Source organism: Natator depressus, chromosome 7, assembly GCF_965152275.1.
Source record: "Natator depressus isolate rNatDep1 chromosome 7, rNatDep2.hap1, whole genome shotgun sequence".
Taxonomy (NCBI): Eukaryota; Metazoa; Chordata; order Testudines; family Cheloniidae; genus Natator; species Natator depressus.
This window is the reverse complement of record NC_134240.1, coordinates 91557998-91585966: the sequence shown is the minus strand read 5'-3', so window position 1 is coordinate 91585966 and position 27969 is coordinate 91557998. Positions and strand designations below refer to the sequence as shown.

At 39.2% G+C, this 27969-nt stretch overlaps 1 protein-coding gene across 4 annotated transcripts in view; it reads right to left on the bottom strand.

Annotated features, from left to right (window-relative positions):
• TNKS2 (tankyrase 2) overlaps positions 1-27969 on the bottom strand; it is a 299288-nt gene that overhangs the window by 233374 nt on the left and 37945 nt on the right. The window contains exons 17-27 of one of the 4 annotated variants that reach the window (XM_074959064.1): positions 24076-24185; positions 23141-23329; positions 22099-22351; positions 21301-21383; positions 20444-20564; positions 15800-15897; positions 14327-14401; positions 11953-12058; positions 7201-7387; positions 4945-5101; positions 2207-4628 (exon numbers count right to left, since the gene is read on the bottom strand). In XM_074959064.1, coding sequence (XP_074815165.1) covers positions 4566-4628; positions 4945-5101; positions 7201-7387; positions 11953-12058; positions 14327-14401; positions 15800-15897; positions 20444-20564; positions 21301-21383; positions 22099-22351; positions 23141-23329; positions 24076-24185 — 1442 coding nt within the window. In that variant the 3' untranslated portion in view covers positions 2207-4565. Of the gene's footprint in view, positions 1-2204; positions 4629-4944; positions 5102-7200; positions 7388-11952; positions 12059-14326; positions 14402-15799; positions 15898-20443; positions 20565-21300; positions 21384-22098; positions 22352-23140; positions 23330-24075; positions 24186-27969 lie in introns of those variants that run through there. The other 3 variants (XM_074959066.1, XM_074959065.1, XM_074959067.1) reach the window with 3 other exon arrangements.

The following is a 27969-nucleotide window of genomic DNA, read 5'->3' as shown; positions in this document are numbered from 1 at the left end:
CTGCAACTCCCTTTTGGGTCAGGATCCCCAATTTGAGAAACTCTGGTCTCCTAATGAAATCTGTATAATATAGGGTAAAAGCACACAAAAGACCAGATTTCACGGTCCGTGATGCATTTTTCATGGCCATGAATTTGGTAGCTGATAGAAGTAGAGACAACCCATTGTCTGAAGTGGTAAAGCTGCAGATGTTGGAGAATAGTATTTCAGCATTAGTAGTTGGGGAGTTTTCCCCCATAGAATGAGACAGCGCACTTGATTGAGAAGTTGATTGGACTGTTCCAATTAACAGCTTAAAAAATACCCTAATTTTACAATACTGGAACACTTAAATGAAGGATTCCAATCCCCCCTTTTAATTTAGTTTTCTGTATATAGCAGCATCTAGAGCCAAACAAGCTTGGATTAAAAAATACAGGACCACTATGCTAAAGCTGATGAGCAAGTGAGCTCAAGGCAGCCCACTGCCTTGACCAAAACTCGGTGAGCTGGAGGTGTTGAAATTCACAAAACTCTGCACCATGAAATCAGTCTAGTGAGTTAGACATATTGAGCCACTGACTGTGCAACAAATACTCTGTCTTGACAGTCATACAAGCAAGCTAGAGACACTGCATTAATAGTGTCAAGGAAGAGGACTGACATCAGCCCCAGCAGCTACTGGAACTATAAACGTAACCTCACAAGGGCCTATGTCTGACATTGGCTCAACACCTCTAGCTTGCAGAGGGATAGTGAGAATATCCAGACAAGTTAGAGCTATTGACCTCACAGAGGACTTATCCTTGAGATCAACCCAGCAAACTACTGCTGTTCTGCCAGTAATCTTCAGAAACCTGTGCCTTGACATCAGCACCAGAGCAAGATTCTGAACAAAAGACTTCAAAGAAACTTGTGCCTTGAAGTCAGCCCAACAGACTAGAGGCGTTGAGCCAGTAACCACAGTGTGTCTTGATAGCTTGGCATTTGCTTAGCAAATCTTCAGGTGCTGAGTCAGGAACCTCAAAGAAGTCCATGTCTTGACATCATCACAGAAAGGTACTTAGCTAGTAACATCATGAAGGGCGTTTCCATCAGGCGGCAATATCAAGTTGTTGAGTTAGTAGCTACAGAGACTTGTGACTTCACATCAGCACAACAATCTGGAGCTCCTGAGCAACGAATCAAACTAAGAACTCTATGGAAGCTCCCCACCTCTTACAGAGGTCATTCCTTGCTCTTTCTGCCTCTTCATGATCTACAGAAATGAAGATTCTGGAGAATTTGAAGTGAGAACAGCAGGATGGACTGGTGCTTGTCCCCAAGCTTTCCTGACAAATGGTGAGGGTCCCCCTCCTACTTCGATTTACTTTAAACCACTGTTCTTTCCATTTTTCTCAGCAGCCAACACTGACCCTATCTGAAATTAGCTCTAATGTACCTAATATTAATGATGGTTTGTATGGTTAACCTTAGTCAGAGCTATATACCGCAGAGAACATTTTCCTGAATTGTTCTAACTTCAACTAAGAATTCAACTTTAAATTATTTGTAAAGCTTTCAGAAAAACTCTGCTATATTATTTCATTAACTGCAGGTAGGTTGCTATACAATTACTTATTTAAAAATTGTTATATGTAAACAGTCACAGGATAGAGTTGTTTTATATATTTATTAAAAACCTAGACATGTTAGGTGCTTTTGAAAATCCCACCTAAGTTTTTCAAGAGCACAAGTCCCAGTTAAAGTGAATGAAACTCATGCTCTTCAGTCACTTTTGAAAATTCCACATTACAGTCTTAGTAAAGATTTACATTCCTGCCCTCTAGTGGCCATAACTGTTCTACACCACCAGATAAGAATAAACCTTCATTGTGTTTGGAAAGCACCTACCACATTCGTGTCTGCTATGGGAATAAAAATATATTTTCAGTGTTACACTAACTGATCTAAGCAATGCTCTGCCTTTACTCATTTAGATAAAATGTACTCTGAAACACCTGTACAGTAAAGGATAGGCAATTGTTTTGAATTCCTGGATTTGGAGATTATTATAGGTTTTACAAAACTGCCTCACACATTCAGGCCAATTATCCCTTTTCAACCTTGACCATTTTTTGGACCAGCTGATAGTGTTTTAAGTGCAGAACTCTAAAAGTAAAATCTTAGTTTAATTCTTCTATCAAAAGAAGAAAAATTTCTGATCAACATCAATACCAAGCTGCAAATTACTCCAATACTCCACTCTTTTAATCTCTGTTAAGAACTTTTCCATATTCAGAACTACATTATGTTCTACTGTAATCAGTTTATTGTAATAATATGAATTCTTGTACTCAGAAAGGTTGATTGATTTACTTACATTATGCCTGTAATTACTATCATGCTACCAGAAAACCAGTGAATTTAAATTTATTTAGTGTTAAATGGGTATGGAATGTGGTACAGTACACGTAAGACACTTCAATATGAGTAAAGCAGACCTAATTGCACAACAGATAAAAGTTTCACCTCAAAAGTCAAGACTATCAAACCATTACAATTTCCACCTTCAGAATGCAAGGTATATCATGCAAAAACTAAAACAGACAAAAACAACATTGTGGTGCCACTTAAATGCTATCTTACCCCAATATTTTACAAGACATGAAGTAATCATTCATAATGAAATATTTTAGCAATGAAACTAAAATATCAACATTTTAATCATATTTACCAGATTTTGCATGACCACCAGCTCCAGCATTACACTAAACCAAGAAGTGGGCAACATCCTGGGAAAAAATACCTTAAATGAAAGCACCTTTTATTCACTGTCAATATTGCTTTCTGCGAGAGTTAGATTTCATGATCTTATTTATTACTCAGATTCTTCACATAATTTTGTACTTTTCAGTACACTTACTCCTGGACAGAATAATTACATTATCACCATATCAGCAAGACAATTTAGTAGTCTTGACTAATTATTACATTTAAAACCATGTTAAGGTTATATGACCTGCAAACAAATTAACTTATGGGACAGAGTCCTAGATGTAGAAATATAACCAATTAAAATATGCTCTTATTCAGTTTAAAATTCAGCCCATGGTATCAACTATAATTGTCTGCATTTTATTTACATATTTTTAAATATGTAGGTAAAAATTGCAGATGTAGTAAAAATAGAGAATGCAGATAAACTATGATGGGGTGAACAAGAGGGCAGTGCATTCATTTATCTGTAATGTGCCTTGATCAGGTGGTTTATCTCCTTTGCGCCCTTCTCCCCCAAGAGATAGTCATGTGATAACTGTAGCCAATAGCTGCGTAGAAGAGTAGCTCTTTCTGCTCATGCACAAGTGTTTTATCCATCAAGCTGAATGCAAGAAACTAGGATCCTACAATCCTATCTATTTCACTCAGCACAAAGCACTGCAGCAGCAAGCTTCTATTACTGCTGAAGCTACCTGCCTGAGCATAAACAAGGAGGAAGCATAAACAGAAAGACAGGGATGGTCTAAAGATGTCCATCCACCCCATAATGTTTATATTGTGTGTGCACCCACAAGTTATACGGGCTAACCATGATGTGCCAGAAAATAAATCAATTTATTCATTCTCACTAGACATTATGTATTCAGCTTCCTTGTGTTAATTTAAAGTATTAGGGACTTATCTAGAAAGACCTCCTTGAAGTAAAGTTTCCACCTACATTCAAGGAAAATCATTTATTAGCCATAATTCACAGGATCTAATAGCCTTGAAATAAGACTACTGATTAACTACAGATCTAGTCCAATACAAATTCTAGAAGACAATTTAATGATCATGAAATGTGAAATACTGGTAAACAGGTGGGAAAATACTTCAGTAATCAAATGGAGTGTCCTACTTTCATAGGCCATGATTCTCTGGAATGCATATTTCATAAATAAAACCACAGGAGTATCTTTTGAATAACTGTTGAAGCATTGTATAATTCTAAAATGGTTAATTAAAATCAAATTTATATTCTCCCCCCTCCCAACAGACAAACCCTGGAATCAAAGACTTCTCCTATTTATGGTGTATGATGAAACATAGATGAACAATGCAATGTTTGGAAAAAAATACTTTGTACAAGGTTGCAGTTCTAAAACACTTATATTACAAAGCAATGTAAATAAATACCATGCTAGTACAAAAGCTCTTATTTACAGTTTTACAAATGAAATTGTATTCAGTGTAAATGCAGTGTTTTAAAGAACACAGTATAAGTAAAATGAATTCCTGTGTGGAATATTATAGTTTCTGCTCGATTTCAATGTAGTATTATATAAAAAGCATAGTTCAAGTTAATTTATGCTTATAATTTAATACAGACAAACCCAGTTTACCTGGAATGGTAACTGTTAAAGTGCTGAAAAAGAGGAAGTTTTTGAAATTTTAGAAAACACACTGTACATTATTAAAGCTTTATCAAGTCAAAATGTTAATTTTTTTCACATTTTCTACCACAATGCCTGGGGATAAAATTTTTTCATCAATTCAGTGTAATTTAGAAGATGTTAGGTATTGGTATCTTCATGTTCAGATCTGTTGATTTCCAAAAGCAATTTGCCTCAAGCTTCCATGGTGGCTTCAGGTTTCATAATCTGGTAAGTAATCAAATATTCTGGATAAGCCTGAAAGGCAAATGATTCAGTAAGGTTAATTTTCTCAGCAAATTCAGAACACACATTTTACAGGATTTCTTGCCATCTGAGGAAAAGGTGCAACATTTATGTCAGGAAGAAAGGAGAGCAAAATATCTGCCAGAAGTTTTCAGTAAATAAGGACCTCTGGTTCTCAACTTTAAAAGCTTAGGTTTTATTTATATGCACTGAAAAAGAAAGCCCAATAAATCCAGAAAAGAGGCTCAGTGTCAACGGCATACCAGTGAAAAATGGCATTTGGGCTTCTTAAAATTAAGTATATTTTGACAAGAAAAAAACCCACTACCTGTTCTCCTCTGTAAATGACGTATTCTGCTAAAGCTAGTCCATTTACACTAGGTCGACCAGTAACTGAATGATGTCCTGGAGGAGAATGAGCCATTTTCATTGCACTAAACTGCAGGAAAGACTTGCCCAATGTTACACGGCAAAACAGCAACTGCCTATAGTAAAGAAAAACTTTTACAACCAAAAATGTTTGGAAAATAGGAAAAACATTTCTTGGTCATTCAAAAGCTTTATTCAGAGAGAGCTGTAACTTTAAACCACTTTAGTCATTTCTCATATTCCACAAATTCTGAAGTTTTATCCATAGTATTATGTTCCCCTTTTTAAGTCCTGGTTCCTTTCCCCAACCTCCAGAGATTTTTCTGACCACACACAATGCATGTTATATTAATAGTTTGTGGAAATAGAATGTTTAATAGTGAACTCAAAAACTGCCATCTGAGTTCTTTATTTTTTGGCACAGTATATGTCACTCAAACAGATGAAGTCTACATAAAAATATGCAGTGGTTCCTGACACTAAAATTTGTGTATCTATCTCAGAGAAGGAAGCCAGATTCAAACTATCATCAGGGCCAACTACAAACAGGTCTACTATAAACCCTGGCTCAAATTAAACCCACTATGTATTAGAATTTGTCAGTATATTAGATGAGGTTGCTTTTTTTCTGTTTTATAAAAAGGGATACAAGGACACATTTCCTTGTGTATCTCCAACTGGTTATCTAAATACTTGGATAAGAAATGTAATTATGCTTTACACACCACTGAAGTTCGTATGCTTGATTTCTACTTTCTTGGACATTTGCTTTCCGTGGCACAACCAGCAACAGTACAGACTATAAAAGAGGAACAACCAGTGTCCCACATGCTCCTGGAAGGGATGGTCAAGAGACCTACAGCTAACCTGGAAAGAGAGTGTGGGCAACAGAGAGGACCAGAGAACAGGAAGACTAAATTTCCTGTTTCCTCCCCAAAGGAAGGTGGCTCTTATGGCAGCACAGCTCTTCATACACTCTAAACAAAAATGCATTTGCTGACCAGATGACAAATTGGCTGGTCAAGATGGTAGCTCATATAGCTCGAATGACATTTCTCTTTGTTCTGTCCAGGAAGCAGCAACTGCCCAAGCGAAGTAAGTCCAGGAAAGGAGTCTCAGCAGCTTTGTAGGTCAACTAAATACTGGAGCCAATTTGCTGGGCTGTGCTCATTCAAGACATGTCTTGCCCCTTTTCAAACCCTTCATATAGAGCAAGCAGTAAGTCCCTCTCATCTGATCTGCTGAAGGGAATCCTGAGTCCTCCTCAAATCTAATGAGTGCCATACCTTTCTCTTCTTCGGCTGGGCTACCAAAGAAGCTTGGAGAGTCTTGCCTTGCTTCAAATGAGAAGGGGCACAAGTCTTAGGAAGGAAACTGAAGCAAGTCCGAACTACCACTTTCTCTCTCTTTGGAAGCCAGTGGGACAATGGTAGGACAAAGCTGTAATTTCATCACCATTTCTGGTTAAAGTGACAGCCAACAGGAACACGGCACAGTGAGAAAGCTTAAGTCTGCTGAGTGGAGAGGTTTCAAAAGGAGGTGCTAAGTTTCTGAAGCATTAGATTCAGGTTCCAAAGGGTAACCAGAGACACACAAGAATGCTTTTATGAACCCAGAAACTGGTGGGAAGGGAAGTTCTACCTTGCTCTTCCTCAGAGCACTAAGGATCAAGGTCTGAACTTACAAGGTGGGGTCAAACATTACTGAACTCATCCTGAAAGAAATACAGGATGATCATAATCTCGAGTCATCTAGCGGACACCTCCCTCACCGTGATCCACATAATATGCAAGTACTGTGCTCTTCTAGAAGTTGCCTTGTTTGTGTACCGTCTGGCAGAAAGATATTTATTCATCAATTTTTACTGTACCTTTCATACTTTTAAAAATCTCTAGCAAATCCTCTCTCTTCATTTCCAGGCTACACAATTCTGGGTTTTGGGATCTGAAAGGAGGTAAGTCTTGCAATGTCTTTAACTATCTCCATTGCCCCTCCCTGGCTCTTAAGTTTGCACTACAGCTTTAAAGGGTGGCAATCAAAACTCATATAGCAGTACTATCTGTTTTAACTGTTACTGCATAGGCAGACATCTCTACTGAGCTACAGTCTTTCTTCAGAGACTCTGCTGGGGACTTGATTGCCTCTAACACAAGCTGCACTTGAAAAATCAGATTTCTTGGTATGAATGATTCTGGTACAAAGTATTGTAACTTACCTGTGGCAAGCATAACAAGATCTATCTTTGTGAACTGGGCATCCAGTGCCACCTCCAATTCCATATACATACTGATTGCTTTTGGAAGAGTTTTCAGCAAAATATATCCCAGCTCCAAACATTCCACCTATGTATGCATGTCTCTCATCAAAACCTTTATGAATGATTGCATTCACAAATGGGGAACCTAGAAGTAAATTAATAAGGAAAAACATTTAAATTAATCACCTACAGTTTTTATGTAATCATTAATTATTAAATCATTTCAAAAGCCTATTGATTGTTATATCCTCCTTGTCAAAAACCCCTAAGATTTACCAGTAAAGTTACCTTTTGTTGAAATAGATAAATTTTCAGCAAGTCAGAGCAACTATGTGATGCAGTATCAGTCTGCCACAGCAAGCATTTAATATCCACTGTATTATAGCAGCGTACACTGTTACATTCACAAAATATTAGACACCTAGGGACAATTCCTGACCCGTCTTTACAGAGAAAGCTGCATAGGTGCTCGACACCCTTTCTGTAGAGCTTAGTTCTACAAGTCTCCGTGGACAATTCGGTTTATGGGGGTTTTGGTTGGACATATTCCTGGAGACTTCATCGCATGACATAATCTTTAATTAAATATTAATCTTGAATTCCTGGAGACTCCAGGACAATCCTGGAGGATTGGCAATCCGAGTGTGAATTATGGTGCAGCACTTTGGCGTGCACTGCTATTCATATGAGCAGTGTATACCAAAGTGCTGCACCATAACACTACCATATGGATACTGTGGGCACAAACTAAAAGGTTCCTAGTTTGCATTAATGTAGACTACTCAGGGGACTTACAGTGCAACACTTTGGTGTGAACTGCTATTCACACCACTGTGGTCCAGCCTGCAGGGCAACGTAGAGAAGCTCACAGATTCCATTTCTTTACAACACAGATTCACTAGAGCTGCAGAGCTTCCTTCAACCCTAAGGCTGTAGTAGCTGCACAGCAGTTCTGCTCACATTCAACAACTGAGGGTAAGGAGAAGGATTCTTAAAAGTATAGAAATGTATGGCTAGAAAGTACCTTGAGAAGTCATCCAGTCTAGCCCCCTGTGCTGAGGCAGGACCAAATTAACCTAGTCCGTCCCTGATAGGTATTTGTCCAACTTGTTCTTAAAAAACACCAATAACAGTGATTCCTCAACCTCTCCTGGAAGCCTATTCCAGAACCTATCGGCCCTTATACTTAGAAAGTTTTTCCTAATCTCTAACCTAAATCTCCCTTGCTGCAGATTAAGCCCAATACTTCTTGTCCTACCTTTAGTGGACATGGAGAACTGATCACCATTCTCTCTGCAACAGCCCTTAACATATTTGAAGACATCTCAAGTCCCTTCTCAGGCTTCTTTTCTCAAGACTAAACATACCAAAGTTTTTTAACCTTTCCTCACAGGTCAGGTTTTCTAAACCTTTTATCATTTCTGTTACTCTACTCTGGACTTATTTAGCCACAACTTTCCTAAAGTGTGGCACCCAATACTCCAGTTGAGGCCTCACTAGTGACAATTACGTTTCATGTCTTACATATAACACACCTTTTAATACATTCCAGACTGATATTAGCCCTTTTTGTGACTATCATATTGACGACTCTTATTTCAATTTGTGATTATAACCTCCTGATGCTTTTCAGCAATACCACCAACTAGCCAGTCATTCCCATTTTGTCGTTGTGCATTTGACTTTTCCTTGCTAAGTGAAGTATTTTCCACTTGTCTTTACTTTCATGTTGCTGATTTCAGACTAATTCTTTAATTTGTCAAGGTTGTTTTGAATTCCAATCCGATCCTCCAAAGTGCTTGCAGTCCATCCTAACTTGGTACAATTCGCAAATTTTACAAGCATACCCTCCACTCCATTATCCAAGTCATTATTGAAAATACTGAACAGTACTGGACACAGGACTGACCCTTGGGACGCCACTAGATACAGCTTCCCAGTTTGACAACAAACCATCGATAACTACTCTAAGTACTGTCTTTCAGCCAGTTGTGCACCCACCTACTTGTAATTTCATCTAGACCACATTTCCTTAGTTTGCTTATGAGAATGTCACGTGGAACGGTGTCAAAAGCCTTACTAAAAATCAAGATATATCATGTTTACTGCTTCTCCCCATCCACTAAGCCAGTAACTCTGTCAAGAAAAGAAATTAGACTGGCTTTTCTTGACAAATTCATGCTCGCTATTCCTTATCGCCCTATTATCCTCTAGTGATTACAAACTGACTGTTAATAATTTGCTCCAGTACCTTCCTAAGTATTGAAGTTAGGCTCACTAGTCTGATTCCCCAAGTCCTCTTTGTCCCCCTTTTAAAGATCGGTACTAGTACGTATGCCCTTCTCCAGTCCTCTGGAGTCCTCCATGAATTCTCGAAGATAATTGCTAATCATTCCAAGACTACTTCAGCTAGTTCCTTAAGTACCCTAGGATGAGTTTCATCAGGCCCCACTGACTTGAATACATCTAATTCAGAGGTTCAGGAACAATGTGAACTAAACTGTAAACCCTGTATATGATGGAAACCACTTAAAGTCAGGGACTGTGGCAGTGTTCCAGCACCTATGATCTAATTTATGTAAATATTTTTTTACCACGTCTGCCTCTGCAAAGCAATGTTTAGTTATTTGAGCTGGGTATTGATCATAAAATTTAGTCTTAAGTTACCCATTCAGATTTGAAGGTGCGTTGTTTGCACTGCAGCACTTATCTCTAGAGAGACCTGATGAATTCAGTTTCACAAAGATGCACCTTTTTACTAAAAAGGTTTTTAAAATTACATGTAAATATAAAGGTAGTTATAGGATTATTAGGACTGATTTGTTCAGAGGAGATGAACAAGAGGGGGCATGACAGAATTGAGACTTACGTAAAATAAGAAATGTTATACTGAAAGTAAATCAAAAACTCTTCTTTACCTTCTGTGTAATAAAACATCAAGGAGACGTGAAATAGAAATAGAAAATGAAAAGTAATAGCTTTTTTTTTAAAATACACAGACTCATTAACTTGTAGAACCATCATAAGATATCACTGAAGTTAAGAAGTTGGCAGGATTAAAAAAGGGGAACACATATGTAAACATCCATTGTCACTTTAGATAGATACAGAATTTATAAGGGATATAAGTGCTCATGCTTCAGGACATAATCCAACCACTATCTGACCAGGTTAGGAAGAACTTCCCCTATAGATGGGTTATACCATTAAAGCGTTGCTTGCGCCTTCCTCTGGGCTGATACTGGCCATTATCAGAGAGAGAATACCAAACCACTAGTCTGATCTGGTATGATAATTTCTGTTATTATTATGCCCATCAAAAGCCTGTATGAAAGAAACACTAAAGTTACACTGTTAAGCACTCAGCTGGGAAATGACAAAGTTGCATCAGCAGCAGCTGACCCCTTTGTATGTAAGCAAGACTATGATCTTTAATTACAAGATCACATACTATTTGTCAGCTATGTCACATTTTTCTACAGCTTTAGATATAAATGGTTGGCATCTTTTAATGAATTCTGGCATATACATAAATGATTTTATATGACAAACTATTCTTACACAACACACTACAGGTGAAGTATAACAACAGTGATAGCAAAGGTTTGTTGGCGTATATAAATCGTAAGTCTGTCACCAAGGTAGTATAGTTTCATTCTGATCCCAAGTTATAGCTAAGGCAGACTGTGCTACTAATTTGGAAAAAATTGCAAACTACATGGCTGCTGACAATTAAATTCCTCAGAGAAGATAACTATGTAAAAAAAAAAATCTGTCAGAAATATGGAAGACCATTATGATTATAAAAATAGTGTAAGTTTATAAGAATGAAAATATATAAGCTACCACACAAACATGTATATCTGTGGTTATAGAAGAAAATGTTAAATTGTATTAGAGAAGGTTTGCAATCATGTAACTATCGTAATGCATATCCACAAGGGGCAGAATTAAGGTTGGACATGCAATCTTAATTCACATTCTGAAATTAGTCTGAACTATTTTTTTCCCAAATAAAAAAATCCAAGATGCTTACAACGGACACCACTGGACCACCATATCACACCAAATTATAAGCTCTGCAGGAGGGAGCTGTGCAGATTTTACTTCAGTGAACGTGCAGCTGAGTTTCTTACTATGCAGGTAACTTAGCTATTTAGTGAGTCACTGTGCATATGCAGGGGACAATTTTCAATTGGTTATAACTGTCAAATCAAAACTTAACTTCACTGGAGCTCAAGACGACATTTTTGAACAAGGGCTAATATGCCGAATGTAAAAGCCATCTTGGTCAGAGTTAGTAAAACAAATTGCAAGAAACCTTCCTCACTCCTACTCCCTTCAAACTGAATCTGCTGACCTGTTTTTCTATTTTTGATCAAACTAAACAAACCCCCCCCCAAAATCCATACTTTTCTTGGGCAAAGGCAGGAAAATTTCAGCAAAAAGAGCAAAAGGTTCAAAGTTACAAGGCAACTGAAAATGGGAATTAGAATAGATACAGCTATAGTTGTCACCTCTGCAATAACATGCAATATTGATAACAGGATTTATCAAAATTATGAAAAACTTAACTCTGATTTACATTTTTATTTCCAGTTGTTAATTATATAGCATATTTACCTAAATTTTTGGCACCAACAAAAAATATTCCCCCTAAAGGTTAACAGCACTGATAATGGAAGAAAATTTAAATTTCAAAGATCTTACCATGAAACAGCATCCTTTCATTTGCATGGTTATGGTTTTCTTCAGAAACTTCTTTCCTCCTGTGAGTGTATCTTTCCCAGAGTTTTTTGTTACACACTTTTTGAATCTGAAATAATTAAATCAGAATTCAAATTCTAATTTGAAGAGAAGACCTTCCAATTTTTTGCTTTATCATTTGACAGACATTTTGATGCACAATGGCTACATCACAATAGATCCACTCCAAAACTGGGAACATGTAGTCAGATTTCTAGAGAAGAAATAAGATTATCTCCCTCAGATTCTAAGGAATCCAATTCTTCTTCTAGCATGATATAGCAAGTAAAATCATCATCACCATAAACCTAAGTTAAAAGCCATTCTGTTCTAAACCACTATTCAGTGATCTCTCTAAAGTTTTTAGACTGACATTTATCAGGCTTACTCACAACTTAAGCATTTTTTGGAAAGTTTAAACAAACTAGATAAAAGGGATTTTTCAGATTGCAACCCCCAATCCATCCAAACTTTGATAAAATAATTCTCTACCTCTATTCAAAGAACTGCTAACCCCCTTCTTTAGATCTTTACTGGCTTCCTCACTTTCCAAATTAATTCAAGCTGCTTATTACCACCTTCAAGGAACTGAACCATGTCCATCTCTGTTCTCAGTCTCATTCTAACTCCTGCCCCTCCAGTCCCGGTGGATAAAAACTGATTATTTTTCAAAACAAATTTGATTTTTTAAACTTTAAATTAAATACATTTTCTCTTTTAAAAATAAACAGATTTAAAATTAAATTTTAAATAATTACAACCTATATTAAGGCCTTACCTTACTATAACAAATTACAACAATTTAAATAAATAAAAAAGTAATATGATGTATCAATGAGCCCTCCTCAAATCTTAATGAGTTAAAGGATGATGCTTTTTAAATCAGGGGGAAAACATCTTTCTGAAGTTTTCTAAATATATCACAATGGCCACGTTCTGCATTCCATAGCTATATTATTTTCAGTCATTACAAGGGCTGTGTTACAGGGCTGAATTGCTCCCAGAAACTGAAGACAGGAAATGACTATCCCATATATGAGAGACGCTATGCTGCAGAAAGCATGTTTTCCTCTTCCAACCTATATGAATAAAAAGCAGGCGGGAGAGGAGAAGATCTACTAATTCTAAAATCCTGCAGGACAAGGGATCAGATTTTAAACACCTAAAAATGCAGATAGGCACCTTATGGGGTTTTCAAAAGCACTTAAATAGATTAGGTGCCTAACACCCACTGATTTCTACTCCAATGATTTCAATAGGAGTCAGGCACCTAACCTTCATAGTCACTTCTGAAAATTCCACAAGGTGCCTATTTGCATCTTTAATTGCCAAAATCCTTTTGAAAATCTGATGCATGGTGATCGGAAACAATCCGTCAATTCACTAATTACAGTTAATACTTCCTTTGTTTAATAACTTTATTTTTAGAAGCAAAACATGTTTTAATAAGCTTACTTTACCTTATCTATACAGCATATTTAAAGGTAACTTTATTTAACTAATAACATTTTTAAATGGAGTTTTTATGCATTTTAATAGATTTCCAATTTCCATCCAAATGCAGCTTGACAGATGTCTCAAGTATAAAATTATCATGGAGAAAATAAGAAATGATCATTTTCTAACATAATAAAATATAAACATTAAGAATCAGAACGAACATACATTGAGCTATATAATTGCTTAAATAAATGTGTAGACAGTGTGTATCCTCCTGGTTAGCAAAAAGAAGCACCAACATTAATGTAAAGTCTATAATTAGCAGCAAATCAACATATTTTAATAGTCATACCAACCAGTGAAAATGAACCTCTCTTTTGGAAAATAACTAAAAAGTACAAACGCAAAAAAAGATTAAAATAGATTATTTAAATCAAAGTTTATTACTTTCTGATTTAAATCTGATTTAAATCACAACCCTGAGTCTCCCTCACTTCAAGCCTTCCCATATGATCCCTCAGCCTCATTCTCTCACTTTTTGCTTTATGCTTTTTTCTCCTGTCACACCCTTAATGTGCAACCGCCTCTCAATTTCTGTGTATTAAGCACTCTGCCTTTTGCTTCAAACTTTTCTGCCTTTCTCTGTGAAGCCTGTACGTGAACTTCTCAAACCACTTCTTAATGCCTTTTGGCACCTAATCTGTTTTCCTATATATTTATCTTAGATTTCTCTATGGAGCACGGTCCTCTTCTTTTTATGTGTTTTGTAATGTACAATGTACATTTAAGGTGCTCAAGAAATAAAACTACAAAAAGTACTTGATTGTAACAAAATTACTTTCAATCAAAGGGTTGAGAGCATAGCTATCATTTAAGAACTACAAAAATGTGATGGTACCTTCAGAAAATTGTATTTGTTGAACACTCCACCAGCATGCCCACCATCTCTGTGCTCTCGGACTGTACTCTGCATCTGAAGAATAAGAGTTTTCTGGCTGTATGTTTTGGACAAATACTCCAATATTCTTAATTATTCTAGTTCCTAATTTACACTCTTTACCTGATCACATCTACTTAGAATCACGTGCTGTGCAATTATTCAAATACTGAGCAGAAAGTAGAGAAAGAATTGATTAGAAGCTGGGTCTGGTATACAGGGAAATGACCGTAGTGAAGATTTCCATGCTGCAGAAATAATTTTACTTCAGATGGAGACCTCTCAAGTATGTTACTAGAAGGAGTGACATGAAGAGAGATAAAGGGTCTCTTCACTTACACTTTGGGCTGGAGTAGTGATTTCTAGCTCAAGACGACACAAATGTGGTAATTCTCATTGAGCTAATGCACTAAAAACAGACATGCAACAGCAAAGGAAGGGGCTAGCTGCCTGAGTACATACCTAATGCCTTGGATTGATACACAGCCTGTTGCAGCAGCTACACTTACATTTTTAATATGCCAGTTCAATTAGATGTAGTGCGGGTATGTCTCCTCAAGCTGGAAATTACACCTCCAGCTTGAAGTGTAGACATACAGTAGCACCTCAAAGATATGAACTCCAGAGTTATGGACTGACCGGTCAACTGAACACCATGTGAAACTGGAAGTAACCAATCAGGCAGCAGCAGACACAAAAATAATAATAAAAATAAAAGCAAATACTGTACTGTGCTTGTATTGCATCTTAAAGGTAGACACCTCTGAGCTGCCTGTCCCCACCCCTACCCCTAACTTCACCCCCACACGCAGGGCACCCACTTACAGCTAGGAGTTGAAGACGCTAAGATTCGCGGGCAAAGCTGTGAGCCCCCGCCGCCAACCCAAGACAGCTGGAGCAGGAGCAGCATTCCTGTGGGTGCTCTTTTCAGCCTGCCTCTCACGGCCAGGGGGGTGTTCCCCCCCCCCACACCCCCGGCCGAGAACGGGACATGCTGCCCCCCGTCTCCCCCCGCTCCCACCCTGGTCCAGAGGGGGACAAGCTTGCAGGGAAGAAGCTGCCTGCAAGGAAGCTGTCTAGCTGCCTCTGGAACCTGGCCTGAAGTGTGAACCTGGCCTGAAGTGTGAACTGCTGGAGTCAGAGCTGCATTTTGTTCAGAGTTATGAACATTTCAGAGTTATGGACAACCTCCATTCCCAAGGTGTCCATAATTCTGAGGTTCTACTGTATGCTAAGTTGTGGAAATGTCAAGCATGGATCATAACAATGGGACAGCACTGACAAAGGAAAATGGAATAAGTGTCTTGATGTAAGCTTTAATCCATTATGTTTAGCAATATTTGAGTCTTATATTAATAGTCTACTGGAACTCATGCGTCTATCCATAAGTGACAACGCCAAAAAGAATTTGAGATGCTAGGGAGCAAAACATACCTCCTCTTCCACTGACTGAAATTCCTTATCATCAGGAGAGAGATCTATGAGAATTGTTCCACTACCAGAAGTATTCAAAGTCAGGTATGGGTTAAGACCTATAAAGACAATGAACGCACATATTTCAGACGCAGAGAACAAAAATTAAAAACACAGGCATAGCTCAATTTCTCAGGAATGAAAACATGGAAGATGCCATATAGAGACAAAGGTCAAGAAAAGGGGAACATTTGTGATTTTAAAGTTATATTAACTTTCAGTTTAAGTCTCATTTCTGCCATGGTTTTGGGATCTTAAGTAGTTTAAAGTTTTAGTTTTTTAAAACATATTTTGATTTGCCTTTGTAACTCTGCTCTTCTGAAGATATCATGCAGGATTCTCATTTCGTGGCCTCAGCTTCCTAGCTAAACACAGACAAAACCTACAGGTTCTTAATGGAGTAGTGGTGGCCAGGGGCATAAGCCAACCCCTCATCCCCACAAATGATTGTGCACCACCTGAGACCTCTGCCAACCCTGAAACATTTCAGTCAGTCAGTTCCTAGCTGAGTACCAAGTAAAGGATCCCTAAAGTAACAGGCCAGTCACCTAACATTTTACAGAAAAATCATACCACAGAAGCAGAAAGACTTAACGTACAGGTAACTGTGATCTAAACAGAAGCCCATCCAAACTCTGAGGGGAGAAGGGAGGGCAAGTATGTGTGACTGCTGCAAGACTTCTTTTCCCATCTACCAATAAGATTTCTCACATTGAGCATTAGAGCATCTGCTCAAATACATCAGGCAAGTGGCACTCTTCTCTCTCAGAAGTCACACCATCAGAGAGAGGGTCCTTAAAATGGGATAGAATAAGGTGTACCTTTGTCAGGGACTCGGTTACTACAAGAACTAGTATCTAGACTAGAAGTTCCCAAACATGTTCCGCCGCTTGTGCCGGGAAAGCCCCTGGCGCGCCGGGCCGGTTTGTTTACCTGCCGCGTCCGCAGGTTCGGACGATCGCGGCTCCCAGTGGCCGTGGTTTGCTGCTCCAGGCCAACGGGAGCTGCTGAAAGCGGTGGCCAATACGTCCCTCGGCCCACGCAGCTTCCAGCAGCTCCCATTGGCCTGGAGCAGCAAACCACAGCCACTGGGAGCCGCGATCGGCCGAACCTGCGGACGCGGCAGGTAAACAAACCGGCCCGGCCCACCAGGGGCTTTCCCTGCACAAGCGGTGGAACAAGTTTGGGAACCACTTATCTAGACATATCAGAGCACCTCTGAAGTACCGTATATACTCGATCATAAGCCGGTTCATTTATAAGCCGACCCCCCCAAGATGGACAAATAAAAATGGAAAATTTTTATGACGCATTCATAAGCCAACCCTATAATTCAAGGGTCAGCAAACTTTGGCTCCCGGACCATCAGGATAAGCTGCTGGCTGGCCGAGATGGTTTGTTTACCTCGAGAGTCTGCAGGCACGGAGGTAAACCGAAGTAAATAAAGTGTCCTGGTGTTCCAGCTGCTTACCCTGACGGGCCAGGACAGCAACTGGTGGGGAAAATTCTTTTTTTGGGGGGGTTGGGGGGGAGAGAGAGAAGATGCTGGGAAGGGACGGGGAGAAGCTGGGGGTCAGGGGAGTAACCCCTGTGACCATCCCCCACATGACCCCACCCCTAGCCCGGGACCCCCACTCTCTCCCCATCCCATCCCTTCCCATCTTATCTGGGGAGGGCCAGGGAAGGATGTCTCTGGCCTTGCTGGAGCTGCTCTGGCAGGCTGGGCAGCGCGGCTGCAGCGTGCTCCAGCAGGCCGGGCAGCACGGCCACAGCCTGCTCTGGGGGGCGGGGCTGAGCGTCCCAGCTGCAGCCTGCCAGCCCCAGAGCTGCAGCTGCTTTGGAGGCTGGGGGAGAGCAGCGTGGCCAAAAGCAGAGAGACACTGGCCCCGCCTCTTCCCTTCTGGCTCTGCTGGCTGTGCTGCCTCTGCTTGCTCCCTCTGTTGGGGGGAAGGGCTGTGTCCCACCTCTCCCCTCTCTCTACCTGTTCATAAGCTGACCTCCTTCTCTGATGCTTCCCTTTTTTACTAAAAAAAATTTGGTTTATGAACGATTATATACGGTAGATAAGACATCCCTTGCTAATTTGGCCTGTTCTGGCTGTCACAAGCAGTTCCTTCTTCCTCAGACCTCCCATTTCTCCTTTGAGAAGGGGACCTGATCCATCATTCTCTAGGAAGAAAGTATGCAGAAATGTTTAGAACATACTGACCCAATGGTCTCTGCTGAATTGCATGTGCCCAATTCATATGCTTTGGAAACTACAAATACAGATGTGGGCATGAGAGCATGTCCTGGCTCTAGCATATCCTTGTGTTCCAGAAACATCCTAAGCCACAAGGTTGATGTATTTCTGGTGCAGCTGCCACAGAATCCAGTTATCTATGGGGTCAGGATGAGACAAGGTAGTTCAGCATGAAATCTAAGGACTGAAACAATGGTTGCAACCAGACTATGTGCAGAAGGCACCAAAAACTGCTGGTGATGAGATCAGGGCTTCACACACAGGAGAGAGCTAGCTCTTGAAGCATAAGCTCTGACCTCTGCACAAGAAATCTCTGACTGTGCTGAGATCTACTTTGGGTTATTTACAGTATTTACCACCTTCACCTGCAAGTGTTTCTAGCTCAGATTATGCTGCAGAGCAGTAAGAGAACTTTAAAGCAGTCCCCAAACCCAGGAAGTCAAAGTCCGATGCTGACTATCTCCATTGAAAGTTCCAAATACACCAACAAACAACTGCAGCTTGATATGGAGACCACCATCACTTCTGATAATGACAAGAATTCTGAATGAGTTGGCAAGTAACTGGCAATCATTTATTGGATTTAAGAACCCAGAGAGGTGCTCTGCACCAGAAGTTCTTATGCTGTGGCCTGCCCAGGATACATGAGCAGGTAGCTGCAGCAAGATACTGGGTTCCTCATCACTGCTCTGGGCAGCTAGCTGCAGGTACATCAACAACTGACTGCAGCTCAACACTGGGCCTCCCAGCAATGCTTTTGGCCAGGAGCCCATGATGTTTGAACAGTCAGCAAACACTTGACTAGGAGTTTCCCTCTGGAACTCTCTGCTGGGAGTCTATGCTGACTGGTTTGTGGCTGGAACCTGGCAAGACATTTTGACTTAACAAGAAAGGCATCAAAATGAAGCTCCAGAAGAAAGTTCTAGTTAACCATGAAACAATACTACTATCTCCAGGGAAGGGAGCTAAAACACTGATGCAAATGTGCTAAAGCACCAGGTCACTGAGGCAAAGCACAGAGACCTGAGGAAAGCTCCACAGCTTGAGCATCAAGTCAAATGAGGCTTCAAGGCAAAGCTCTAAAATATTCAGGTAAGGAGTTGAACATCTAGAGATGACAATGCTAAGGCCTTTTAAGACAAGACAAAAGAGCTGAAAATTTCTAAAGAACCTGTGCAAACTGCAAGACCAGGGCTCCAGGGACCACTTGATGTTCTTTGGCTAGAGTGTTTGACTGCAAATTCAAAGACAACAGATGAGAGCCAATTGGAAAGCAAGGACACTTTCTAAAAGGATACTTGCAGCAGTGTAAAACTACACTGGCACAGGAACAGATTGGCCGCTGAAGAGAGAGCTCCCACACAGAACACCTTCACTGACAGCAATCAAGAAGCAACTGACTGTTCAAGGGACAGCTACTGAAGCTCCAGGGAGATACCTGAACATGGTGAAGTGGTTGTCTCGTGGCCTTGACTACTACTGCTTCCCTTAACGGCCAAAAAATCCTTTAGAGTGTGGGGAGTTCTGCCTGTTTTATACTAGAGTCCAGATTTGGGAGCGAGAATCCACAGATGGTGTCTAGAGAAAAAAATCCTACCAATTCTAACTAATTTTATTCCATTTCTATGAAATGCAGTGAGACAATAGTAGCCAATGTTTCAATATGACAGAATCAATACAGTGTGCTCTTTATTTTTTTCTTCAGCTGTAGTCCAACAAACATTTTATTCCTATGATTGTGCTGTCATCAACAATGCTGCAAAATAAAGAGATTTTAGCATAAAACTCCATGCAAGTTGAAGTTGTCAAACAAAGCAGCTATGCTCATTTCAGCTCCACTGGAAAGACACCAACTATTTTTTAAAAGAAAAATATTTAAGAACTTCAATTATCTTTTTGGGAAAAAGGGGACAGCCTGTGTCACTCTGAAAAGTGAATTATTTTTTACTATCTGTATTGTGGTAGCACATAAGAACCCCAGTCACTGACCAGAATGCCATTGTGCTAGGTGCTGTACAAACAGAACAAAGAAATGGTCCCTGTCCCAAAACACTTACAATCAAAGTTCTCTAAATCTACAATCCAACTAATGAAAGTAAACGTGGACAGTGACCATGATAAAGGAGTCAAATATTAAAGACAATTGAATGCTGGTGTTCATGATAATTTGTACCACTAGTGAAAGCTTCTCACACGAGCTTCAAATTGAAAGACAGTGTAGCACAATTTTACATTTTGTTGTATAAAGAACTGCATTATCAGCTCTTTCTACCAAGAGATGATTTGGAACAAAACTGGTAAAGTTTATAAAAATGAACTCTATATTAAAGCAGTATCACTTCATTAATTCAATAAAAATATACCTTGCTGTCCAGAGATCAATCTCTCAACTCCTTTAATGATTTTATGCCTATGTCCATACGCATTGATACCAATTTCCTTTAACTCTTTGTGGCCCATTTCAACCAATACATCCAGTGTTATCTAGAGCAAAGCACAATATAATTTGTTTAGATTGCTGTATACATTTAAAAAAAAATTTCATGACAAATATTTCATTAGAAAGGATCAATTATAACCTCGGAAATAAAATTTATGATAATTTAGTTAGGTTATAAAACAGAGTAGTGTGCAGATATGCAGCCCCTGGAGACCTGTATATTGTGCAGCAGAAGTCAAATTAGGGAAGTTTTAAAACAAGCCATAGTTATGAAGCAAGCTATAAAACAAGAGAAGATATTTTATAAGTATATTAAATTAAAATTAGACTAGAGTCACATTCTGAATGTTTTAATGTAACAGTTCATCCTTGGCTTTGCGTCTACTGTCTTCCCTAGCATGAAATTTTGCTTTTGAATAGCATAAAACACGCTACAAGTCATAGTAGAATTGCTGTCATCTTCCCCATTTTTTTGTTCAACACTTTGCATGACCCTACCTAAAAAGGTAGACCAGTGGTACTGCAAGAATCATTTCCCTGACTGGGAAATTTCGCTTTCAGGATATATTACCAAGCTAACAGAATAGTCTACACCTTTGTAATTACTACACATAATTTCATGATATTCACTTCCTATTGACTTCATCACCTGTGCTAACATAACAGAAACAAAAACTTAACCTGTAGGTCTTAAATTGCAAGCGCTATCACTCCTCCCACTTCAAAAAAGGAACACACTGGTAGAATTTTCTAACCCAATATTTGTACACAGCTACTCACTTGCTCTCTCTCAAATACGTCACTCAGATGTTCAAGTCCAAGATTCCTCACAAACTGATTTATGCTAAAATCTACACCTGGAGCTGAATATAAAGAAGAATATATAAGTTACTTTCACATTCATATTATCTACAACACAGTATATTCCATACTTACACTTCTGCAATAAGGGGAAGTGCAAGAATTTTTAAGAGACTTAGTAACATTAAGAAAAATATTTAAGTTACTAATAAGATTATATATTACTGTTTCTGGTGGCACCTAGAACACACTAGGTTCCTTATAAAAATACATGATCCTGGCTTCCAAAACAAGTAAGTGTTTAGCTACTAGTACTGCATATTTAAGCAATGAACAGAAGTTATTAAAACAACCTTGTCCATAAATCATCAGTCTTGCACATACTTTAGAACCTATGATACCATTTCATTGCGTATAAGACCATTCCAATAAGTATTTATTTGATCTATTTAAAACCTGATTTATCAGTAAGAGTCTATCCGGACAAAATACCTGAAGACCCCTGTGCAAGAGTTTTTTTTTTTGTTCTTTTGGCTATCCGTTCCTTATCAAGCCACAGTTGGAAAGAGATAACAACAGAAGGCAAAGGTAGTTAATGGATAAATTGAAAATTCTAGTAAGAGCTGAAGAGTACCCACAAAACTCTCACTAAATTAGATAAAAATACTGAAAAAGAAAAAAAAATTCAACAAAATCATGCTTTATTTAACTTTATTTATATAAACTGCTCAAGAGTCATTAATTCACATCTACAATTAGAACAAAAGAAAACCTCACCTTCCTTTTTCTCTAGGACAGTTGCTCCCTCTGCACTGTTTGTACCAACAACTGAAGGGAGTTCAGAAAAGCTACCAGATAAGTTGTCAAGGCTACTGGCAGCAGACAGACTGGATGGGCTGGATGGAACGGAAGACAGGCAATCAGCAGTAGATCCGGTGGTTTGAGATACATTTATAACCTGAGGTTTGTAACAAGATGGCAACGCAGAAGGAGGCATAGCAGCTGTCAACAGCGTGTTAACATCATCTGCCTAAATATCAAAAGACAGTTTATTAAAATGGAGGAAGCCTTCCATGCAAAGTTATTTTCTGGAATAAAGGTAATTAAATGCTTGAGAAAATTTAAGCCCAAAGCCATAGCGAATAAATGTGTAAGTAATGCAAACATTTCAACCAACTAAAAAGCAATCTTTCACTTAAACAAGATTTTAAAAAAACTTGTTCTAAACAATACATGAATGTTTTGATATTTGAAACTTTTTTCCGGATAAACACAAGGTCAAACAAAACTCATTACTAGTTTACTTTAAAAACAAGAAATCCCAATTTGAAGCAAGACGATCCATTCAGCATTACTTTGAAAATGTGAAGCTTTTGATTGTATTATAATAATCTAAAACAAAACCTTAAACAGCCTGCTTAAGTTTTATAAAATGAGAAGGTTTTAATAAAGTTAGACTAAATTTCACCTCTAATGCAGTTTTTTGTGGTAAAATATATTAGCCAGTAAAATAGGTAGATCAAGTACCCATAGTAAAATTAAAAATAGATAAATGTCAATTCTGGAACAGTGTTTGTTTTCTTTCTCCATCAGGCAGTCAGAAGAACTTTGCAGCAACTTTGCACAAGAGAACAGAGAAAGAAGATGTATGCGGGTGTACTGGCTTGCATAAACACCCAAGAAACCGGAGTTTATAAATTGTGCACTAACTCCAAATTTGTACTTTGAATAAAAATGACTAAAAGCATCTTATATAAACCAGGTGAGCAACCACTAGCTGCAGCTAAGCACAGATTTCTCAAAAGATCCCATCACTTACGGTGACCAGGTCTAATGGTGTTTGTCCTTCCTGATTTTTCAGAGTAGGATCAGCTCCATGTGCCAATAACAAGGCACAAAGCTGTGTCCTTCCTTTCTGGGCTGCTTCATGCAAAGGTGTGAAAGCCCATTTGTCCGTAGCATTCACACACGCATTATACTTTATAAGTAAAGCTGCTACATCTACGTGCTGGAAAATAAAATATCCTGTTATATTCCGAGATGGTAGTTTAATATACTGAAACTCTCAGAATTATTAAACAACCCTTTTTGTAACTCATTCTGGATTTTCCTAGAATTGATCTAAATTACAATAAGGTCAGAAATAAACACTAACAAAACAGAAGAGACTATTCTGAACTATAATGTACCTGTGTATAATTAAGTCATTTTTTTCCATAAAACTGAAATAGATCAAACCAGAATACCAAATACAAACTCCTTTAAATTGAAGAAGTGCCAGAGGGGGCTTGAATTCAAATCCCTGAATCTGAAAGCAGTCCAGGCTGCATCCAAACACAGAAGGGCCTTATTTCCTGCTTTGGGTTCACAGATGTCTGAAATCTCACCAGATCACCCACAGAACTGTAAGTGAAACCTTTACTAGTGAAATTCTACTAGTATGCACATGTGAAAAGCCGTTTTACAGGACATCTTTTAGGCTGCTTGTTTTTACAATAGTTTTTGAATGAGCTTTCTCAACATAATTTCCAACAGTGATTTTACAAATTTAAAAACTATTGCAGAAGTGAAGACAGTTGAATTTGAGCTGCAGTTATAATTAACTAATTCCAAATGAGGTGATATTATAACACAATGACAAAAGCTTTTTAGAGATTGTCAGGCTACATAATTAATGCCAATAAAAGCATCATATCACAACTTTTTACAAAAGTTTCAAATTGTTCCAAAAGATAGTAAGTTAGAGATTCTTACCCCATAAGATGCTGCATTATGTAGAGGAATCAACCCTCCTTTATCCTGTGCATTCACATCAGCTCCATGCTGTAACAGGTACTCTGCAACCTCCAAATTGTTGTAACCAGCTAATGGGCAGTTAAGGGAGGAAGAGAAAAATCGTCACCAGAATAATTACGATTAAATACAACTTTTTTATTTTTAAATCACATCTGAGGGGAAAAGGTCTGCAAATAAATCGCCAAATTGTGATATGCAGTGTGAAATCATTTACTACAGCTATGGAACAAATTAATCTTGTGTATTCAATTCCACAATAAATGTCACTTAATCAATTTGCAAAGAGTACTCCAGTACTATATGTTTTTTTAATAGTTCAAATATTTAAGAAAGCTCATACTCAAATTCAACATCTTTACTTGAAAATAAAGGTGTTAACTGTCTGCACCTAGACATTTGGCATTGAGTATTAAGATTTTCCAAAATAAAAATTAATGGATTTCAAATCAGCACTGATGTTGGAAAATCTAAATGCTCACTCCATTAGAAATATAACTCTTGGTAAAAGGAGAATCAGAAAACTTCAGGTAAGCATCTTAATTCTGATGGACAAGAAAATTCTGCTTCCATTCCTGACAAAAACAGCCCACTTTCGCCCCACCCTTCTCTGTCTCTGTTCTCCAGCAAGTTTTATTCCACCTTCCTTCACCTCTTCTGCTGAATCCCACTGAGCTGTCAACCCCTTGCAATCTGCCAGTTCTGGTGGCCCCAAATTAGCACAGTCACTGTACTGGAAGGGTATCAGCTACATTATGTCTCTCCTTGCTGGTGCCTGGTTTTAAGGAGAAATTGGGGAGGCAAGGTAAGCAGGGAGGGTACTTGTCAATAAGGACAGAAATTCGTCATTACAGGTGAGAATCCTGATTTGGTATGTCTCACTAAAAACTCACTAGATTTGACAAGATCAGATTAATAGTTCAGGTTACTACAGATAACATACCTGACACCAAACCAAAAACGCGAGATAAAGAAAAGTTAAGCTACCTAACAGAATACCCTCTATTCCTTTACCAACAGATAGTTAAGCAGCATACTTTTTTACACCTTGCTTTTGCGTTGCATATAACAAACAACTATCTAATAACATTTGTGCATTAACTTACTAGTTTTTTAAAAATAGGAATGTTTAAGCATTAGCTGTAACATCCCCATGCAAATCCACACAAGCCCTGTTTTGTTCAATATCTTCATTAATGATCTGGAGGATGGCGTGGATTGCACCCTCAGCAAGTTTATAGATGACACTAAACTGGGAGGAGTGGTAGATACGCTGGAGGGTAGGGATAGGATACAGAGGGACCTAGACAAATTAGAGGATTGGGCCAAAAGAAATCTGAGATGGTTCAACAAGGACAAGTGCAGAGTACTGCACTTAGGATAGAAGAATCCTATGCACTGCTACAGACTAGGGACTGGAGTGGCTACGCAGCAGTTCTGCAGAAAAGGACCTAGGGATTACAGTGAACGAGAAGCTGGATATGAGTCAACAGTGTGCCCTTGTTGTCAAGAGGGCTAATGGCATTTTGGGCTGTATAAGTAGGAGCATTGCCAGCAGATCGAGGGATGTGAACATTCCCCTCTATTCGACATTGATGAGGCCTCATCTGGAGTATTGTGCCCAGTTTTGGGCCCCAAACTACAAGGAGGATGTGGAAAAATTGGAAAGAGTCCAGAGGAGGGCAACAAAAATGATTAGGAGGCTGGAGCACATGATTTATGAGGAGAGGCTGAGGGAACTGGGATTCTTTAGTCTGCAGGAGAGAAGAATGAGGGGGGATTTGATAGCTGCTTTCAACTACCTGAAAGGGGGTTCCAAAGAGGATGCATCTGGACCAGTGGTTCTTAACCTGGGGTGCACGCACCCCCTGGGGGTGCGAGATGCCCTTTCTGGGGGTGTGAGACATGCCAGATTTTTTTAGAAGGTAAATAATTGAAAAAACAAATTAAACACAGGCACGTAAATACAACTACTTTGTTTCATCAAACCTATGTATTTATTAACATTAGACATTTTTTAATAATTACTGTAATATACAAACAAAAAATATATCTAGGTTTAAAGAACTGACCTACTTCAACGATTTTTGATAAGGGGTGGAAGAACATATTTTGATTTTTTATAAGTGGTGCGAGAACATATTTTGAGAACCAAGGGGTGCAGGCTGCAGTAAAGGTTAAGAACCACTGATCTAGACTGTTCTCAGTGATACCAGATGATAGAACAAGGAGTAATGATCTCAAGTTGCAGTGGGGGAGGCTTAGGTTGGATATTAGGAAAAACTTTTTCATTAGGAGAGTGGTGAAGCACTGGAATGGGCTACCTAGGGAGATGGTGGAATCTCCTTCTTTAGAGATTTTTAAGGTCAGGCTTGACAAAGCCCTGGCTGGGATGATTTAGTTGGAGATTGGTCCTGCTTTGAGCAGGGGGTTGGACTAGATGACCTCCTGAGGTCTCTTCCAACCCTGATATTCTATGATTCTATTCACCCCATGGCCCCTTGGAATGGCAGCCTGTAACAGTCTTGGGCCAATGGACTTGTCACAGGAGATCCTCCTGAGGTAAACCATGAGAAGTTTATCGGATGCAGAGGCTGGCTCAGTAAGAAAGCTTGGAGCTTAGCACATCAGGAGTTTGCCTGACAGTTCTGCCTCACCCTGTAGAGTTTAGGGGCTGTGTCATTGAGAAGAGGACAAATGGAGATTGCTGTGTGGGGGCTTTAGGGAGGGTGACAGAAAAAACACTGTCAAATACAAGCTTTCAAAAATAATGAGACTGGCTTAAATATAATACAATTTAGAAACAAATTGCATTTTTGTTTGCCTACTGATTTTTGAGCCGTTAGACTAATCTCCCACCCCCAAATTGGGTATGATCATTTTGGATTCAAAGGTCAATTTTAAAGGGACAAAAGTGCCAACCACTCCTTTGGCTGCTTGGAGAAGACTCCACTTATCCAGCTGCCACTCTGTCCTTCTCCCCATCATTATCCTGCTTCTCCCTCCTGTCCCACTCACATTCTTCCTCCGTGCTACCTACAGTCTTATGTCTTCCATCTCCTCCCTTAATATTTGATCTCCCTATCTCCTCAGTCTCCTGTTCCTCACATTCTCCTTCCTGCCTCTATTTCCTTATACTTCTCCCAACTTACTCTTCTTGTCTTCTCTGTCTTCCCTCCCATATTCACCTGCTCCTCACAGTGCTCTTCTCTGCTTCTTTGGCAGAACACAGTGCCACCATCTTCCCCGAGGGCAGCTAGTTTTCACTATCTTTGCAAAGAGCAGCCTAAATTTCCTCACGACCAGGCTGTATAGAAATGGTGACTATCTTAACTGATGGCAACCTATAGTTTCAATTCCCCTGAGAATAATGAAAAACACCTACCCAGCCAGTGTTAGTTCCAGTCCCACCCTAGGGCAGAAATGTGGAAAATGTTCCAAGACACGTTGCTAAAATTTGCCTGTCAGTATATTTTTTTTATTTTGGGGGAATGTAATTAAAGTATTTTTTGAAAAAAGATTAGATATACAAATGAAAGGGGCTTAGGGCTGCCGCGAGTAGATGAGGAATTATGAGGAAGGAGATAAATATGGATGATGGTAAGGAGGAGAAAGGGGCTGGGGGAAGGGTTGGGAGTTGCAGTAGATGGGAGGGGAGGGACCCTGGGAAGGGGGACATGGAGATGAGTGGCAAGGGGACTGGGGAAGAGGAGCAAGGGCACCTGCCAGTCCCACATTCTCGCTTCCCAATGTGTGCACCATAATCTGGAAGGGCTATTTCTCCTTGGAGGTCTGAGTCTTCCTCCTTACCTGCACATATGTGCCAGAAATAGGGAGGCCACTGCCCATCCGTGG